The 19,751-nt window shown below is 45.5% G+C and overlaps 2 protein-coding genes across 6 annotated transcripts in view; one reads left to right on the top strand and one right to left on the bottom strand.

The window, feature by feature from the left end:
• The window catches only part of syn3 (synapsin III), a 73,703-nt gene that overhangs the window by 24,661 nt on the left and 29,291 nt on the right, over nucleotides 1-19,751 (bottom strand). The window lies entirely within an intron of this gene.
• On the top strand, nucleotides 7,132-19,703 carry LOC120816973 (metalloproteinase inhibitor 3). The gene is made up of 5 exons (XM_040172672.2): nucleotides 7,132-7,398; nucleotides 13,157-13,239; nucleotides 14,702-14,813; nucleotides 16,181-16,302; nucleotides 17,732-19,703. The coding sequence occupies exons 1-5, from the start codon at nucleotides 7,269-7,271 to the stop codon at nucleotides 17,927-17,929; spliced, it is 645 nt and encodes a 214-aa protein (XP_040028606.2). The 5' UTR covers nucleotides 7,132-7,268; the 3' UTR covers nucleotides 17,930-19,703.

A 19,751-nucleotide genomic window follows, 5' to 3' on the forward strand; every position in this document is an offset into this window, starting at 1 on the left:
CATTGTTAAATATACCCACGGGTTACCAACACTACGGCGTCTGGCGTTCTTTAAACAGACAATACTGACACTTGCATAAATGTCACAGTGACTTTTGGACTTTTGAAATGAAAGTGTACACGAAGCAAGGAGGAGTCAGCAACTTGACAGAGCGCATATACCAGGGCTCAGCCCAAATGTCAGCAGCGCCACTGTTTTCGATGAAGACACGGTAGGAAGATGTTTTTGGAACAGCAGGATGTTGCAAACCTAGTGCAAGCAGCGGGATGGGGTGGGACTCTGTAATACACTGCACTGGTATTAAAGAGATACACTCAGTAATTATGAATAAGTAAGAGACCTGGCTGTACCATCCGTTCAACATATTTCAATGATAACAGATGTTCAGGAGAAGATGCTGCATCTTTAATTACTTCTTATTGGGAAAAAGTAATTATCATATTGATCAGCAGATTTTTATTATAAATACAAAGTTTGATCAAATTCTGTAATTATGATGATTATCTTTTCATCTCTGTATACTCGTTTTTTGACAAAAATATTCATTTGACAAGCTTTTTAGCAAAAAACATTCCTGTCCTGAAAAAACAAATCCAGACCAAAGATTCATGCTTTTGTCCGTCATGAATTAGGACTTCATTATGACCTGTAGTGTAAAGAAAGATGTATTCATCATAAATACAGAAACAGAGAAGGGACTGCCTTTGACATCAAACTGATCTTTGAGGGCATTTGCCTTAGTTTAACAAAAGGCATCTGTTTCAAAATGAAAAGAAAAACTCTGGGGGCAACAAAAGCAACAGAGGGTCAAGTGTTTGTGATATGATTCAGATAAGGGGAAGAGATCCCCTCTGCAAGCTGTTTTTGTAAGCTATCTAAACACCATTATGAATTTCTTAACGGCAAGAAAAACAACTGCGTCACGCGACTGTGTTTCTGTGCTGTGCATAAATGTTTGTGCAGAGTCCCCGTCTGCTGGAGGATTCCAGCCTAAAAAACAAATGTGGGATTCCTCCCGCTGCGGTTTTGTCTCGTAAATTGCGGTGAACTACGCTCAACTACGCCCACACCCTCTGGTCTGAGCCGGGGGAAAGTTCATGAGTGCCCGCGGAAACCCTGAGGCATCCAGAGGGAGAGGACAGTCCCATCAACAGTATATCCTGGTTCAGAATAAATATGGGTGAGGCGTGTGGGATCTCACCAATCAGGTTGGTGCCATTTTTGCTGTTGCCCATTGGGCAACATGATGTAATGTCCATAAAATGCTTTCCTTGATCTAAAAAAAGTGGTCCCCGACCTGAGAGTCGTGACCCCCTCCTCGGGTCTGAAGATAAATCTACGTGGGTCACAAGAAAATTAAAAGGATAAGAAAGAAAAACAGTTTGTTACACAATATACTGTTTCTTCAAGTTCTCCTTTGTTTTCCTTGTGAAACTCTGACAAGAGAAGAAAAACAACTTCAACCCTCCCAGGACCTTTAAAATAAAATCATTCTAGTGAATCTATCAACCTTGGGTGATGGATCCCTGGTGGACATTGCTTCATTTAAAAGGGGTCACAAGTTGGTTTACAAACCTTCGATCTGTATTAATTCTTTTTTGGGCCTTTTGGGAGCAACGTTACTAACTGAAAACACAACACTGACATATTGTCTCTGTACAATGTTGCTCGTGCTTAACTGCCCTTTTATACATCAAGTAAATATAGAACAACCTTGAATACAGTCGTCCCATTTAGCTTTGCTTTGGTACCCACCAGCCAAATATCCATCTCCAGCTACTAAGTCACTGATTGAATGAGAACAGAATAGTACTGAGGGGAAGCTGCACCAAAGCTGATGAAAGTTTCCATTTGCTATTACAAGTGAAACCTTTTCACATAACAGACCATCACTGGATCCCCTTTTGACATAACAAATATTACAGCATCTTTAAAATGTCAAACCTCCATTGCAGAGGAGGAATATGTTTCTCTTTACAGTCTATGTTACACCCAAATCATAAACTACTACTGAACTAATGCACTTTGAAGCAAGAATATGGCTTGTGAATATTGCTTGAATGATAGTGATGATTCAAAGGTCCCACGCGATTCTTTTGGTGTTTCTTGAATCATTACGGCATCATTTTCTGCTTCCCACAGAGACGACGACATGATACTATTCTTAAAATAATAGCTCTTCTTTGGGCAAAGGTCAGATGAGTCATTCCTAAAACAGTAACTCATTAATGGCCTTCTGCCTGTCAAACATCATGAGGAGATAACACAACCGGCCATTGCTGAGACGAGAGGAAACAACTGACAGGGATGTCCCAACAGCGTGATGTCATTTCTAAATGTAACCATCTGCCCAAATCCATCCCCCCTCCCACAAGGAGACGTCAGCCCTCCCCGTTGACACCCTTCGACCTGTGACCTGCTGGTGATTCAATGGTTCTCCCTCAACCACTTTCCCTAAATTAGCTTTCAGTCCTCCTCCCACGCACACCTTCCCTCCGCTGCTCGGATTTCTGGGAAACACCGTGTTTCTACAGCATTCAGAGCCGAAGAAACACTGGAATGATTTACCGTCCCGTCCAAATGAACTCAACGTGAGGCAAATTAATAGGGCACACTCAGATGCTGAGGAGTAATAACACACTGTTTTATAGAGGAGCAGTATGGGTAAACACACTTCTCTGTTCCTTCTTCCTTATCAAAACAGTTCAAGTGGTTATCTGAGGGAACACATTTAGCTTTCAGTGTCAATCTCTCCAAGAGCTACGTATGCTGGGTTCCTGGTGATGGCCTGCCAATCAAACCGTGGCCGAAAATGACCTTTGGTGTTTCTGACAAGGGAGTGTGAATAACGGGTTTAGTGGTACACTTTCTCCAGCCCAGGTTTGACCTAAGCTAAAGTTAGCTTTCCAATTACAGTAAACTGTAGGCTTGTAGCTAGCTGGAGAATTGCAGCTAGGCAGCCTTGTGGTACCAGGATGCAATATTGACAGTTCTTTCACGTGTGTTACGTGGAACTTGCTCACACGTCACAGAGAAATGTTCCTTTGGACTTTTTTTGTGCTCACTTGACAAACGTCAAATGGAGTAATTTAGTAATTAAACGTTATTCATGTGTTCACTCACCAGTTAGCAGGACACAAGACTGAAGCATTAAACGACTCTGCTTTTTACGGTGCTCTACATCGGAACCAGTTTAGAAACTCCCTCAACCTTAAGGAATTCCTCGAGGCTATTTCCATGCTCTTATATATCCGTGTTTATGGTTTGGCGTGGTGTCTCATGCCGTAATACAACAATGTCATTTTGCGGGGGTTTCTGACCACTCACACACCAAATATGTACAGTAGAGTACAGGGAACTGTGTGTCTGAGCAGCGAGCGCTGTGGTTGCGTTTGGCCTGGCTGAGTAGGAAGTTACTGACCGTTTATCATATTTTATTGCAGGGGGAGTCCCATTGTGAGCACGATCATGGGTCAGGGTCATGTTTGTGTTTCCTTCTCTGATGTCTTAACTCCACTTCACATGACAGTGGGGGTTGAAAAGCGGCGCGCATCTGCTGTAATGTTCAGTGGAGTGGACGGACTGAGCGGCGAATACAAACGCTGCAGCGGGCTTTGATATTACTTCCTGTTCCGCGGGAGGGTTGAGACAAGGGCGTCCGTCAAACAACCGACATGTCACTGCAGGGACACCTCTTAGATGCTACAACTCCGATGAAAGCCCCCATGACACGGTATCCAGTGTCATGCCGCTCGCAGCATCGTGGTACATGGTCATATAATGTGACATCCCCGGGATGGTCACCCATAATCTCATTAAGGAGCCCCCTGCGAGATATTGATAGTAGCAGCGTGTATTTTATTCAGTGGACTACGTGTTTCCCCAGTGGATCGTCCTGGCAACCTGAGCGCTAAGGGCCGGCCTCTTTGCGACAAGAAGCACATCCAACTACGGTCTACTTCCTGCCGTGACACGACTTCCGCCCGCCCTCGCGGCGCAGAGCCGCAGAGCTGGGGGGGTCGTGCAGTTCGTCCCACTTAACCTGAGGGGCATGTGGTCTGTGCAACCGGGCCGAGTGAGTCAGGGCGAGTGAGTCAGGGCCGGACGTTCTCCCTCCTCGACGGCGCTCCCGGCGGCGCAATCTTTTCAAGTTTGGCCTCTTCCTGTCTCTCTTTAGCCGCTTGTCAGTCGGATGAGAGGTGTTTCCTCTGAGTCAGCCCGCTCTGTTCTCTCTCGTCAGGCTGGAGCCGCACACGCCTTAAAGACCTCCGGTACTCAACGGCGTTTTCTGCCCCCCCTCTCGGACGGCTCGGACCTTTTCTATTACTGGACTCTTTCCAGATGAAATACTTTTTGGCTTCTGCGTTACGCTTACAGTTTGTCGGCCTAGTTTGGCGACATCATTTCCAGATGCCCTGTTGCTTGGACCAGGTCGTAGTTACGAGCTGTGAGAGACGCACATAACCAGAATATTCTGGAGAGTTCCGTTTCATCTTGTCCCATTTGTGACGGCACAGTTTAACTAGAGCACGCACTTATGCAATCATTTTGTTGGGGAAGCTACAATGTATGAAAAACAGCGACCTTGATGTTGGGCTGAGACCCAGAGGAAGGCCTCATCCATTTCACTGTGGTGTGACCCCTCATGTGAGGACAGCTGCAAGGCACATTGATCGCACACACACACACACACACACACACACACACACACACACACACACACACACACACACACAATACATCATTCTCTTGATACCTGCTACTTTCCAAGAAATATCTTGATGAAGTGTCCCACTTCAGTCCTTTTACGCCTCTTTACCACAGACGAGCCCCTGGACGACTCTAAAAGGGCCAAACATGTAACCAACAATCAATCACACAACAAAAAACGAACTTATGTCTGGAGCTCTACTGGCCTGTGGCCTCTTTTCTGCCTTTAGTATTGTAGAAATAGACCCATGTCATTATGGACTTATCCCTATGTGATAGTTGCACATCTGTAAAGAATGGATTCTTCAGAAGGAAGCCATTCGTCGACGACGCCGACACTGTATATCAGGGGTCACTAATAGGCAGGCCGTAGACCTGAACTGACAATTGATGGATAGTTGAGAATTATTCAATCTTGACAAAGCTCTTTCATTTTAGCAGGCGAGCTAAAACAACACAATGTGTACATAAGACAGCTTTGCCCCATCTCCAGCCTGGGGTAACACGCAGCCGCCGGACCCGTCCATCACCTGAACACACAGGGACCAAACTGATAACACCGTCCATCAAACCTCTGGTCATACAGCAAGCAACCCACCCCCCAAATAATCAAACAGAGCATTTCTAGGGTCAGTAACGGAATACTTTGTGGTGGTAATGGGGGTTGAAGGACGGACGCCCCTTTAAGTCTTTTGATGCAGTATGTAATCCCATATTAGGGCTGTTTCCTTCTTTCGGCTGGTTCAACTTGTAATCTTAGGGATAAATGTTAGGAATGCGGGGCTGTTATACCTCTTGAAGTCTAATGTAATAATGCCCAAAAGAATCCCTTCTCCTCCCAGCCTCCCTCAGACTTGACCTGACAGTCTGAACCTTTCTGCTTTCATCGCCTCTTTTGGGCATTCCAAAATGCAAATCCACCTGTCGCGCATTTTGAGCCGGCGTCTATGGAAGGAATGTCACAGAACTGTTCAGGTTGGAGGCTGAAACAGTATCCATTCGGGCATTATCAATGGTTAATGGCAGCTAACCGGCTCCGGTCCGGCAGATGAGGCCGTACCTCTGATGAAATACAGCGTGATGCTGAATATCCACAGATGGTAAATGTCCTCCCGTTGTTCCTGACTGCTGGACTGGAAACAGAAATGTGTTTAAGTAATGTAGCTGAAGGAACAGTGACTTATTTCATGGATAATAGTGAACGCATATAAAAACATAGTGGCTGACCAATTATTGATGCGAGTCACAGGGTGAACGATGAATGGAAAGTGTGAAACAATTCATCACACTTCCGGCATAATATTCTAGTCCCAAAAAATACATACTGCTCTTTTAACATAGGCTCACGTAAAAATGTACTTTCGCGAAAAATAAAACAGAAGACAGAAGCAAATAGCAATCACCCTTTTTAAATGGTCATTGAAATCACATGCGTATCACTGCCATAGTACGTACAAAATGAAGGCTATATCTGGCCATGTGGGTTCAATAAACTGATATAATTAATTAAGGCGGATTAAGGGTCAGAGTTTCTCGACCTGACTATTTCTTGCTTGGTTATATAACCGTGAGCAGCGTCAACCCTTAACATAGTTCCCTCAATCTCGGCAGATAAGCCTCTGCAGCAATAAAGAAGCTCCACTCAGGTCTATAAAAACAGTAGTATTTTTGCACCAAAATGCTATTACTTTATCGACAAAAAAATGGAATAAAAGATGCTTAAACCCAATTATGACACAAAATGTGTCAAAACCGGAGCCCTCATTTGCTTTCAAAGCTCTTGTTTCTAGCCGCTTAGGGATAAACCGTCATTTGTTGCAGCTGATTGCAGCTGCCGGAGGAATCTGGCTGCACATTGTATTCAATACTTCAATACTAAGTATTTCTTATTAAGGAGGCGTCAGGGGTGGGTGGGATGACTAAGTGAGACCCTGGTGAAAAGTGAGAAAAGGGAAAATGTTAATAACAAATGCAGCCGATATTTTGCATTAATTTTTTGTTTTGTACAGATGTGATTGAAGTGTTTCTTTCTATCCATCTATCGCAGAAATGCCAGAAAAATGACTTTCCACACATTTCCACACACATCATGAGAAATTGTACGTGTGACGCATTTCTGTCATTTATTATCAATTTGAATATAAATTTAGGTTAGGTTACCAAAATATTTTGTTTATTATACGAGTATATTTTCCCATAGTTAAATTTGCTATCCCTCAAACCATTCTTCAAATACGCATAAACATCCGTTCAGCCATTCTCATTTTATTACTCTCTTGTCTCTATTCGCCCCTTTTTTTTTGGTGTCATTCTGGGAAAACAAGAGTAAAGTTCCAGTATGTCATCGCGTCTGGTGTGTCTGTAATTCCTGCAGCCATCACCGGCCGCTGATTGGCCGGCCCGCCCGCGAGCTGCCGGGGCTGGAGGGGAGGGGGGGCGCGCGAGCTCTATATGTACGGCTCTCGCGCGGAGCGGAGCAGAGACGTCGACGTTACGCACCGCCTCGAGGACCCAGCCGGACTCCATCGCATTGCCCCAGTGGACGCGTCCCGAGCAGAATGCAGTCCGTGAGCCAGCAGCTGGTCGGCCTGTTGCTCGTCTTCGGCAGCCTGCAGGTCGTCCGGGTGACGGAGGGTTGCTCGTGCGCCCTGTCGCATCCGCAGGACGCCTTCTGCAACTCCGACGTCGGTGAGTGACGGCTCACGTCCACTCTCCATTTTTTTAAACTTTTTTTTTTCTTTCATTTCTTATACTGCCGTTTTATTATTCAAAACTGTACGCATGATTAGATCGAAGTGCTGCGCGTCGGAGCTGACCTGCGATCAGTTTACTCGGTGCGCGTCTTTTGGTGATGGTCATCCGACCCCCCCCCCCCCCTTTGATTATTGGAGAACTTTAGTAAATACAATAAAATGTGAATAAGCTCGGTCACTTACTCTTTTTTTTTAAACTTTCAACCACATGTCAACACTACTTCTGACACGTTCAGATTAGGATACTAATAATAGCTGCGATGCTGCAAACACGTTTCACTATTTTATTGTAATATGATATAATATAACAAAGTGTGTGGTCAGTGAAGGACTGGTTACACCAGCGATTTGTCTAAAAAGTGACACCAAGGTTCCCTATAGGCTGCCATGCTTTTTACGCTCAAATTGGTGAAGTTTGAATTTAATATTTTCATTTTCAAGCTCCAGGCATGCAAGTGAGTATAAGCGGTGTGATGGACCTGCGGTCGGCTTAGAAGTATCAAATCCGGCCTTTTTTTATCAGCACACTGGAATATCTGTGTGCTGCAGCCACTGGGCTGTAACCCAGATATGGCGTGGGGAGGCCGTGTTAAATAGCTTGTTTTATAGCCTGGTTATACCTGATCTTACTTTGCTTTCTATGAATAATATGAACTTGGGACCTGGCTCAGCCTGCAGCGCCGGTCCAAACTGGGCTTTGTTTTGATTTGGTGTAGTTGGGGGTCCGAAAGATGCGGGCGGTTTAGGGGATGAAATGACTCCACAAGGTCATCTGATTTCCAGCGGGGAAGGAGACACACACTTACTATAACCTTAAAAACACTTCTTTGCCCAGATTTGAAGGAACCAACCATTTTTACGTAGGCGCTGGTGACGTGGCCAGGAAGCCGCTGCGACACGTGGGTTTCTCCTCCGAAGGGTCCTATAGGGGAGGGGCTGCAGGTTAAACCCTGCTGCCCTCTTAGCAATAGGGCGGATATTGCAACTCCAGGACCCCAAAGTGTCACTGGCTAAACCCTGATCACGGGGCCCGTGGGGGCTTCACCGCATATGCGAAGCCTTTCACAGTCCCTCAGATAGCTCGTGGGGTTTGGCACCCACTTTGAATCTGGGACTGACTTCAATAGGCGCAGTGATCGGGCGTGCGTCCCACAAATCCCATTTGCAAGGTCCCGGTTTAGGTGTGCTTTGAATGCAATGAATCTTGCACCTGGGTCCTCAGAGGGAAAGACTTCTGAATCGCGGGCTGGATGCAAAGGTCACAGCTATTAATGTGCGTAAAGTCCAGATCATCAAAATGTGTGAGCCTGAATTATCCACCGCCTTATTGTCCTTTTTCCACGTATGGCATTAAAATCAAGTCCAGTCCAATGTTGATGCAAGTTGAAGCACCGGCTCAACGGTATTATGTGGAGTGTTTACACAAATAACACAAGGAGATCCTCCAATCCTTGATAGTTCTGTCATTTAACATTCATCCTATTTCTATCACCTTGAGCTGAAACAGAGACATGGAAAACAAAAAAGGTACAGGTATGGAATGCTAATGCGGAGGAGAAACCCCCTAATTCTCACTGTCGACATCAAAGGCGACAGGCTGGAATCTTCACAATTTAAGACCCGTAGTTGAGTTCAAAGCTGTTGCTTTCTTGGCCCTGACCCATAATCTCTGCACGCAGTCCGCTGGATGAATCACAATTGGGTTAAAGGCTTGGCGATTGGGTAATTGGAATGTTTAAATAGAAATATGTAAGAGGGTGTTTTGTGTCTCTTGCTTTCCCTTCGGTCTGATGGTGTTTAAGAGAAGTAGGAAGGCAGCAGTGTAACTTCCGCAGTTTAAGTACCTGCTTATCAAAGTTTGTACGTGGGAAATTTTCCACGCCGCAATTGGCCAGCTTATCTCCCAATAAATTTGAGATATCCTGTCAGCGTTTCCACTAACAAACAGTAAAAGCCAAACGTGTGTACGCACTTTCTCATTGAACTGAATGAGAAAACCGGATAACTTGTTGGCTGCTGTTAGGCAGCAGGGTTAAAACACCGCCCATTCACAAGAGGATACGAGCAGCGTTTGTTTTGCCAAAGCCGTCCAAAAAGCGAGATTAGAGGCCCGGCAGTAAACTTTGACCCTGAGATTTAAATGTTGCCCTGTAAGGGCGCAAGCTCCCGAGCGCTCGGGGTGACCGAGCAAACCGTCACACGCTTGCACCGCGAACCAGGTCAGTCGTTGGGGATTAGCGTGATATGCGTTGATGCCGGGTTTGGGATTGAGGATCAGGGCACCGAGAGAAATGGAGCCCGGCCCGCTGTGGGCAGTTCTGTGCCCACTCCATTACACACAGCAGCTTTGTGCTGCGTAGCGGGCTAAGAAGCGACCAGGCCCGAGGGCTTTGCGACGGCGCTCTGTTGGTACCGGTACGTGTGTACCACCACCTCTTGCTACTCGGGACCAGTGTTGGGTTGAATCAAAAACTCCTGCCTCAACTGCAAGTCAACAGGTGACAGAGGATAACCGGAGTGAAGCCAGGACTCCTGTTGTGAGGCGCATTGTGTAAGCTTGGATCAGATCTCCCCAGCTTTCCCAAAAGAGCTAAAATACGATGCAATGTCAGAAGGTTCTGGATTCCGCTCAAGCCTGGGATGTTCGTCCCCTGAGCCAAGCGTATCCGATGTCCAGCCCGTCCCTCCCGTTTTTTCTCTGAGGCCCACGCAGCCCCTGAGGGCTCCACTCCATTACGCACGGGGGGCCAGGCGGGGGGCGATGGACGCCAGCCCAGCACACACTCATGATACTACGACTATTGCACCACACGCCAGTGATTTATTCCCCCTCAGTTATGCTGGCTGGGAGCGTTGACCAATTTTACCTTCAGCGAAATGTATTTATCTTCATAGTGTCCGCTTTTCCATGGTGGCCTTCAAGTGTTAAAAACAAGTGAAGAGAGACGAATAGGAGCGGCGGATCAAATTACAAACCGGATTTGACAGTTAGGTAATCAACTGGCCAACGAGTCTGTAGGCAGAACAGGTGAGGCAGTGATGAAGATAAAGAGGGAGAGAGATATGAAAAGCAGGGAACAAGGCAGCAAGCCACCCCTGACTAACTACAAGGCCGGTGTCACTGTGACTCTTTTGCAATCAGATTGGGTGAAAGTGCTTTGTTGTGAGGGAATTCATGAAAAGACAAAAACGCTAGCGTTGATGAGGTCAGCAGGCATCGCATTAGGATTCCAAATAGCCGCTTGCTTCGAGATTCCCACGACTCAGTCCAACGGGGGCATTGGTCGCTTTGCTGAGACTTGAGAATCCTCGAGTATCGGACGTAGTGATAAGAGCTCATACTTCATAGGCTCCCTTTGCATTTTGCCCTCCGGTAAGCGGATGTTTCGGGCTCGGTGCTCCGGCGTGTTTATTTTTGAGCAAGGCGGTGGGTCGCCTCGAGGATTCCTCTTCCTCCCACTCGCCTTCCCGAAGTTGGACCACTTTCTGCATACTGAAATCACTGTCGCCTGCCTCGCTGGCTTTCTTTTACTCCCTCACGCAAACACGCGCAACCAGCAGCCTAATTCTTGTCACGCCTGCAGTTTGCCACAAAGTACGTAGGCTGACTTAAATGACATGCTCACCTTAAGACTCTACACTGGCATCCGTGCCTGTGTAATCCCCCTGGCTTTCTGCAGGAGATACTGAGGGAGAAATGGATTCACTTCTTTCTTGTCAGACGCTGCTTACCTCTCTCATCACAGAAAGCCTCCCACACCCGCCTCTAATTCCTCATTTTTAGCAAGTAAGGGGGAGAGAACCTCTAACATTACAGCATAGAGATGCTGACAGATATTTTAACCTGACTACATAATATATTAGTTATTAATATATATATATATATATATATATATATATATATATATATATATATATATATATCTTTTCATATATGCATGGTGTCTGAAAAGTTGAACCATAAGCACTTCAATTGCCTTATTTCCCACCTAAATCCCCCGTAAGTAGTACTGCATATATGCAAAATAATCCCTTTAAACGGCTTATTTGTGAAGCATCAAAACCTGACTCTTGTCTACAACCAATCAAAGACCATAAGAGGACGAAACGTATGCAGATGGGAATACGCATATATCCTCATGACGTACTTACACATGTACAGGAAGTCAAAGTAGTATGAGTAGAACGTAGGCACTACCCACACAGTATGTCCACAGTAACCAGTTGAAACAGGCTGACCTGTGACCACTTTAGGAACGTGGGGTGAATAAACTCTTGTAACCTGCACGGAAATATAAGCGGTGAATTGTGGGGCGGTGAAGGGGTCACTGCATGGCAATGACACCGGTCCTCTGTCTCTGGAGCAGCTGAGGCCCTTCACACATTCCTCGGGGTGATGGCACCATCACTGGCCAATTAGTGGCCGCTGTCCAACAAGAGGGGACCTAACTGATGTAGAAGCAGCTGACCTGCGGAACACTTGTTTCTCCTCTTGTTGCTCTTCCCCAGAGGGCAAATCGCGATGGCTCCTGGCTTATAATTGCATAGTTTCTTTTTTGAATTTGCTGATCAGAAATGCTCTTCAAAATACACCAAATTACATTCAAATTAACCAAAAAGTACATTTTACTTCTGTTCATAAGATGCTGGTTGGCCACATTCTTAAGATTAGGTCCGGGTGGCTTGAATTCCATTTTTTTTATAGGTTGTTTAAATAAACGCTTAGTTCAAACTGGGGTCTCCATGTCCAAAATAAATTTGTGGTCACCAATTTTGGGTGGCCGTGCTGTAACTGCTTCCTGTTTTGAGTCTTATTTTTATACCCATCACCGCTCGCATGGACGTAGGACAGCTGAGGACATGCTACATGCCTCGTTTCTTTCTTCGCTTTTTCTCTTTTCCTTTCTGGGGAATGTGAGCCACTGAAGAATGTGTTACGGAAATTCCACCGGGGGAATAACAAACATGGCCAGTGTTCGTTGTGTCTGCGGCCGGTCGGCTATGGGCTGCAGGTAAACTTCACAGAGGAGAGGCGGCTCGTATGCGGGGCCCGCAGCTCTGCTCGGATTGTTATTCATGGGCTCAAATTATGACCCATTTCCACACTCACAGCTCCCCGGCCGTCCACAATAAGCCCCTTTACTCCACCAAACAAACCATCCTCACAACTGGGCGTTCTCACCTCGCAGACGTTTACATTTGGATCCGACAAACCGATAGCATCTCAGAAGGAAACGGGAGACACACACTGCACTTATTAAAGATCAAAAATGTGATTGGAGTCATGGTTTGCTAATTGTGATCTGAATATTATCACTTCAAAATCAAAACCAAGAGTCCACAAAAGTTCCGCTTTTAGCAGTATGAGCATTTATCTACCCAAACATCTCAAACACCGGCCGTGGAAACGAACCTCTGCACACGGACAAGGGCTCTTTCCCCCTAATTTCTGTATCAAACTCAAAAGTCCCCGTAGCATTTTTTCCCATCGGCCTTCCTTGGCAAACAGCAGCAATGCAGAAAATCAGATAAACGGATTAACTGCCGTGCCAACCGGTCCTAAAATGGTATTCACAACGCTAATGCCGCATAGCGGCCGAGTGCTATTTGATGGATTGGAGAGTTCTGTGTCGGGAGGAATGTGACTGTTTCAAAGTGTTTCCGCTGATGTCCCACTCGCTTTCTCTTTGCAGTGATTCGAGCGAAAGTCGTGGGCAAGAAGCCTCTGAGAGATGGACCTTTTGGAACGATGCGCTACACAGTCAAGCAGATGAAGGTGAGCTGGAGGGCTGTTGAGCGTAACCAAATCTCTTTCTGCTTTAAAAGAAAAGTAGGACATTTGGGAAAACACACTTAGTCGCGTTCTTGCTCAGAACTGCACCAGAAGACGGCACAGTTGGGCTAGCTAGGTTTAGTCGGTTTAGTCGTTTATCTCCTGCTTCTAGCATTAGCGAACAAAAACTCGCACCTCTAAAGATTCGTAGTTAACACGTTTTGAAGTCTATATCTGTAATAATTACTTGCTGTAATTCCCCTCGGTCAGAGCCAAGCTAGCAGCTTCCTCAACGCATCAGGTGTTTAGCGAAGCTACGCTAAGCTAACGGCCCCCTGGCTGGCTCTTACTGGAGTGCCATTAATCTTCCTGTCAAACCCTCTAAAGAAAGCGAGAAAGTGAACATGCTTGCATCTATATCGCAGAATGCGATTTGATCATAGCTACTCATTCACCAAATGACATGAATAGTAGGGGAACATATTAGCAATAGTTTCAGAAAGCGTTTTGGATGTCGTGCTCACTTGATAAATTCTCTGATTCAGATTTATAGGTACTAGGTCCTCGCATGTGTCTAAAACACAAACATTTAAACCATTTATAGAATACCCTTAAAATGTGACACACTGACGGCCTATCCGCCCCCTCAGCTGCTTTGTGACGGCTGAAAAGCAGATACTTAGCATGAAAGCCCGCTCTTCACTTCCTCTGTATTCTTATGTAACGCTGCATATTTCGGACAGATGCTAACATCTGCCCGCCGCTCAGACAGGAGCCAGGACGGGGGATTAGTAGGCTTACGGGCATTACAACTCAACCAAACTCCTCGCTCTGAGTGTAAACAACAGAGTGGTGCGCTGCATCAGTACAATCCCAGTTTGTACAAAAGCATTAAGTGGCCTCTTGTTGGTGAAGCACATCCATCACCACTGTTTGGGACGATCCCGAGGGAATTAGATGTGACCTCTGCACCTCTTGGGTTATTTATTTATATAACAATCTGCTGGTTTACACTTCAAACACGTTTTTTTCTCGTGGGCCATAACAGAAATGCACTTCCCTCCAAAATTCAACAAATCCTACGAGACAAATGCCTTTGGCTTTCCTAAAACCACCGCTGTTTCGGGCTTCAGTAACAGTATGTTCTGTTTTTCCGCGGGCGATGTGTCTAAACAGGGATTTCCTGTTGTTCCCAGACAAATAAATGAAACTGTAGAAAAACAGTTCCCGGGGGAAACACCGACTGTTGGCCCAGCATAGCCGGCACAAATAGAAGGCCGGTTCGCCCAAACAGCATCAAAGTCAAAGAACATTAAACAACGGGATTGTGTTATCTATGATTTATCGAAGGTTTATGAGGGAATGTCATCTGATAAAGCCGGCGTACAGTTAAGTGAAGCGGAGCAGGGAACAACATGCCACTTTCTATTCTGGTTCTAACACCAGCTTCTTGTGTTCCTCGCAGATGTACAAAGGATTCGAAAAGGTCCAGCACGTGCAGCACATCTACACGGACGCCTCAGAGAGTCTGTGCGGCGTGAAGTTTGATATCAACAAGTACCAGTACCTGATCACAGGTAAGCTTCATGGCGGACATTGTTTTTGACCAAACGTCTATATGAGTCGCATAATGGGAAAGTGACGTTCTTACCTCTAAGGATCCCTTCATTTTAGCTTTACCTGGAGCTTTCCAACCATTTCCCTCAAGTGGAGAAATGGTTTCAGGATGACACCCAAGAAAGTCTCATTCACAGAAACAGCTCTGTGCAAAGCTTAATAAGCTGCCAAAACGGAAGCACACAAATTTCTCACTGTCCCTGCACGATCCTGCAGCATTCAAGAATGGTAAATTAGTTACTAATTATGACTTTGGGATTGGAATATTTGAATAAGTATCTAGAATCTCTTTTGGTTTTATCTGGTATTTCCGATTTGGTCAGAAGTACGCTTCGCTCCTCTCCAGAGACTTTTTTTATTTGTCCGGTGACTCAAACTTTCCCACTACGTAGTATGTACACCATTCCATTTGCCACTGTGCAAGCAGGCAAAGCAGGGATCCTTTAAAAAAACAAACTGAAAAAATTCCCTTGACACTGCAGGACAAAAACAGCAGAAAGCAATTCTCTCACAACTTGTCATTACCAGCTAACAGGAAGCAACCGGCGTTTTCCAGCACAAGCTTTTTACGAGTTGCTATTTCCAACCGACGAGAAGATGGTATTTTGTACCCTGCGGCGCTTGGGGTGCATAACGATCGCAGAGTCTCGTCCTGTGAATCCTGTAAGATGCACCCCGCAGTGAGAGTGAACCAGCCGCTGTTGCCAGGGCAGCGTCGACTCTGTTTACCCCGGTCCGGGGACGAATGACATCACCAATGTCATTCGCTGCTCTCAAGGTCCTATAATAAGTCCCTGCATGTGCCTTAGTGGCAATAAAGGAGACCGGGTTCTCTTTTGATTGAGCCTCGAGAGCTCCGGTACTTTGAGAGTCATGTCAAGCACTCAACACCGTGTAATAAGGCAGGGGGGATTGGTTCAGGGGGGTCGAAGAAGGCCAATTTTTTTTTAAGCGGGCAAATTCTGGGTGAAGACGACTTTTTTTGGCAATTCACAATGCTCGCGAGGGTGTCGCAGGCCGCCCCTGCGCACCTGTCGGTGCGCCGCAAACAGTCAGTTGCTAAAAATAAACGTCTGCTGACCTTTCAAAATTCAGAAATAGGGGTGTTGGTTTAGTACGGCTTTACTGTGAGATTGTTTTACCGTAGATAAACACGTTTGATTGCTTGAGCGGCGTGTTTGTTTTCTCCTACGTTACACCGGGAGGCTTATGAAATTAGAATAACATGAGATACCAGCAACAGTTGGGCAGGAACTGAAATATCTGAGAAACTATTGGAACGTGGCTCAAGGCGTCAACCCACTCCCGCCTTTCTTTCCTCCAACAGGTCGCGTGTACGACGGCAAGGTCTACACGGGGCTGTGCAACTTCAACGAGCGATGGGAGCGCCTCTCCTTGGCCCAGAAGAAGGGTTTCAACCATCGCTACCAGCTGGGCTGCAAATGCAGAGTGAGTGGAAACCAGCAACCTCTGCACGGCAAAGGACCAGACAGATGAGCAGAGAGGAGGCGCTTTTAAAACTAAACGTATAACCACGGAACCAAAAGCTCACTTGGGAGCTCCTTAAGTGATTACAGGTGGAAGGAAATGCTTCCAACACAAGTGCCTTTGTGTGTGAAGCAATTCCGGCTCATTAATGCTCCTGTTCCACCATTCGCTCGTTCTTGGCGGTTTTGAGGATGTTGTTGCGAATCGTGAGCCTCATTTTCACATTAATTCTTCACGGGCGCTAAGCGGAGACAGAAACGCGGGGAGAAAACAAAGTTTTAGAGCGATCGCTGGGAGTCGTTAAATCACAACGCTGGAATCGGCCTCTTCGTTGTTTTTTCCCCTGCGACTGAAAACATGTGGCCTGCCGCTACGCAGCTGTTGTGCCTCGTAAACGTCCTACTGTACAACAGCAACATCTGCTAACTCCATCGGCCCCTATCAGTATGAGAGGATTGGCAGGGAGACGGAGCCCTGTAAACTCTGCTCCATTGCGTACACAGGGGCAGCAGCCCGGAGGCATCCAGAGAAGTCAGTAAGCACATGCAGGCGTAAACATCATCACACTTATTCCAACGCGCTGCGCCGGCCTCCGCATTCCTCCGCATAATGATCATTTACCGCACCCGGACGCAGGAAGCGCGTCGCCCCGGTTAGAAATGATTCTTCACACATCAAGAGACTCGGAAGTCACGCCAAAACGTCTGTGAACTGTGCAGGAAGCACTCTCCAGGCTTGAATAACAAAAACACCCAAAAAGAGAAGTATGCCCTCTAACTTTGAATTTGCCGGCTCATTCAGCTTGGGATAAATGCAAGCTAAACACGGCGCATCCGTTCATCAACTCCCCGAGTGGTTAACGCCACTTTTCCTGTCAATTCGAGCCGTATATATTCATCTGTCAGTCTTTTTGTGCGAGCACCTGGAGGTGTGACGCACAAGAGACGCGGAGCAAAATCTAATTTTAATCGCCGAGAAACTACGAGAACATGCCTGCTTCAGGACGATGGTCGACATTCATTTAACATTCCACAGCACAAAGCATATGAATGCCAGGATACGCTTATTTGGTTTCCATTAATTATTTAAAATGAGTTTTAAATTAGTCTAATTTATTTCAAATGAAATAGTTGTTGTAAAAAGCTTCCTTTTGACACCTCATCTATTAATCTGCTGCAGTAAGGGACTGAAAACAAAAGCTGAAAGCAGCAAATCCTTGATGCGCTTTTATACTTCAACAAAATGATGTACTCTTCTTTAATGATCAAAATGATCTACTCTTCGCTTCAACAAGTTCATGAATAGATTATGAATAATTATACGTTTTCTAGTATCCAGTTTGGTTTCCTGCTACATGGCCACATGTTCGGTTTCCCCTCTGTCTGTGTAGATCAAGTCCTGCCATTACCTGCCCTGCTTCGTTACCTCAAAGAACGAGTGCCTATGGACGGACATGCTGTCCCACTTCGGCTACCCGGGCTACCAGTCCCGGCACTACGCCTGCATCCAGCAGAAGGAGGGCTACTGCAGCTGGTACCGGGGCATGGCTTCACGCGACAAAACCACCATCAACGCCACCGACCCCTGAACTTTGACGGACCCGCCCTTCTCCCTTCCCCGCCTCCCTGATCCTGTCCCCACCCGTTCCTGCCTACACAATTGCAGGACTCTCTCAGCTCACCTGCGTTGGTGACGGCCTCTTTTAAAGTGGCAACAAAAGAGAAAAGACCCCGTCCATTACAGTGCCTCCTCCGTAGCACTGATAGAAAACGTTTTTCCAAAGCGTGAATCAAAGTCATCGCAAACAAACGGTCTCTTCAGGGCTCAGTGCTGTTAAACGCGGGATGAAGACAGCCAGTCATAAGACCAATAACCAGTTTAAGACCGCGATCAAACCTCCATTGGAACTTAAGAGTTGATTAACTAATTCCCAAGGATCTATTTTTTTAATAAGCCCCGTTTTATTAGCAACCTGCAGTTAGCCTACCGCTAACCCAGTATTATTGTAATTTTGTGCATTGAGGCAGTTCATCCTTTAAATGGACCCTCAGAACTAAAGTTCACAATCAATCAGATTCATTTCAATCAGTGAAAGCTGTATGAACTTAATGATCATTATCGTCGTTACAAGCCAATGATCATTATGTAAATGTATAAATGTAAAGTGATTACATTGTTGCTACTGAACTGTACTTGCTAGAATTAGACTCCACATCAACAATGCAGATTGAGTGCAAATGTAAGGTAAGATCTCTGAATACTACACAATTTATTTTATGTTTTTTTTTAAAGAAAAAAAACACTTCTTACAGAGATGGTGATATTTTATTTTTTGCTGTATATAACATAAGCTACAGACATGGACTATCAATTCAACTGAAACCTCTTTAATGAATTTATTTATATGATTATTGGAGTACACGTGGTATTATCTGCATAGACAATAAAAAATAGACTCAAAACTACTTTTGAAACAACCATCGCAGCCTGTGCAAGCGTCCAGAATGAAGGACCAGCGTATCCAGTAGTCTAGTACACATGGTACTTTTCTTTGTTGGCTTATCCTAGTCCCCCTCACTGGTACTCTTCACCAATGAAAGTCAAGTGTAAGCAGAGGTTTCAGACATATTTTGTAAGAATCTTTTTTATTTAACTATTTCAAATGGACTATATATATATATATATATAAAATCAATCAAAGTAACAATGTCACCAAATTCATTCTCAGTCACCTGTTCCCATCAAGGTCTTTTTTCAGTGCTTTACCTTCTGTCCATTCCATGAGCAGACTCAGATTTATGACGTCAGTAACACGTAGATTATCTTACAGCGTTAGAGCCCAGTAGCTTTGACCAGGTTGTCGTTTTCAAAAGAGCAGTTTGACATTGACTTCATATTGGCCAAGATTTTGCGTCTTTTTTTGAGTCTGAATGGTCTTCAACCTGTCAACCTCCTCTTGATAACGAATCTTCGGCCTGAGTTGAGTCTGTACCGCGCCGTTTTTAACTGGCTACAATTAGTTACCAACAAATCCGCGCCAGTAGAGCTTTATTTCCATACAAAACATGTCCTTTCTGTCTTTATACGTGTTGACGAGACCTCTCCTCCAGCTGGGGCGGTTCTGTGTCACTATTTCTGTGGTTCATGTTTGTGTAAATATACTGTCTGCTTAACACAGAAACCCTTGGTCAAGTTTGATCCTTACAAAAAAAATTCCAATCAAGCAAGCTGTGTACAGATCCCCGAGGTGTGTGTGCACGTAGAGAGGGGGGCGGGGGAAGGGTCCTTGTAGAGGTCATAGAAATGGTCGACTTAATTTCTGTGTTTTATATTTTTATAATAAAGATTTAATGAAAAACGGACCAGTGTGTGGACCTGCTTGTGTTTTCTCTGCCGTGTATTAACAAAGG

The sequence above is a fragment of the Gasterosteus aculeatus genome, chromosome 4 (assembly GCF_964276395.1).
Source record: "Gasterosteus aculeatus chromosome 4, fGasAcu3.hap1.1, whole genome shotgun sequence".
NCBI lineage: Eukaryota > Metazoa > Chordata > Actinopteri > Perciformes > Gasterosteidae > Gasterosteus > Gasterosteus aculeatus.

What these genes read in the sequence shown, in the direction of transcription:
- LOC120816973 (XM_040172672.2), top strand. Translation starts at nt 7,269, where the DNA reads ATGCAGTCCGTGAGCCAGCAGCTGGTCGGCCTGTTGCTCGTCTTCGGC. An exon ending in CTTCTGCAACTCCGACGTCG is followed by an intron (nt 7,399 to 13,156) that starts GTGAGTGACGGC and finishes TTCTCTTTGCAG; the next exon opens with TGATTCGAGCGAAAGTCGTG. An exon ending in AGCTGGGCTGCAAATGCAGA is followed by an intron (nt 16,303 to 17,731) that starts GTGAGTGGAAAC and finishes CTGTCTGTGTAG; the next exon opens with ATCAAGTCCTGCCATTACCT.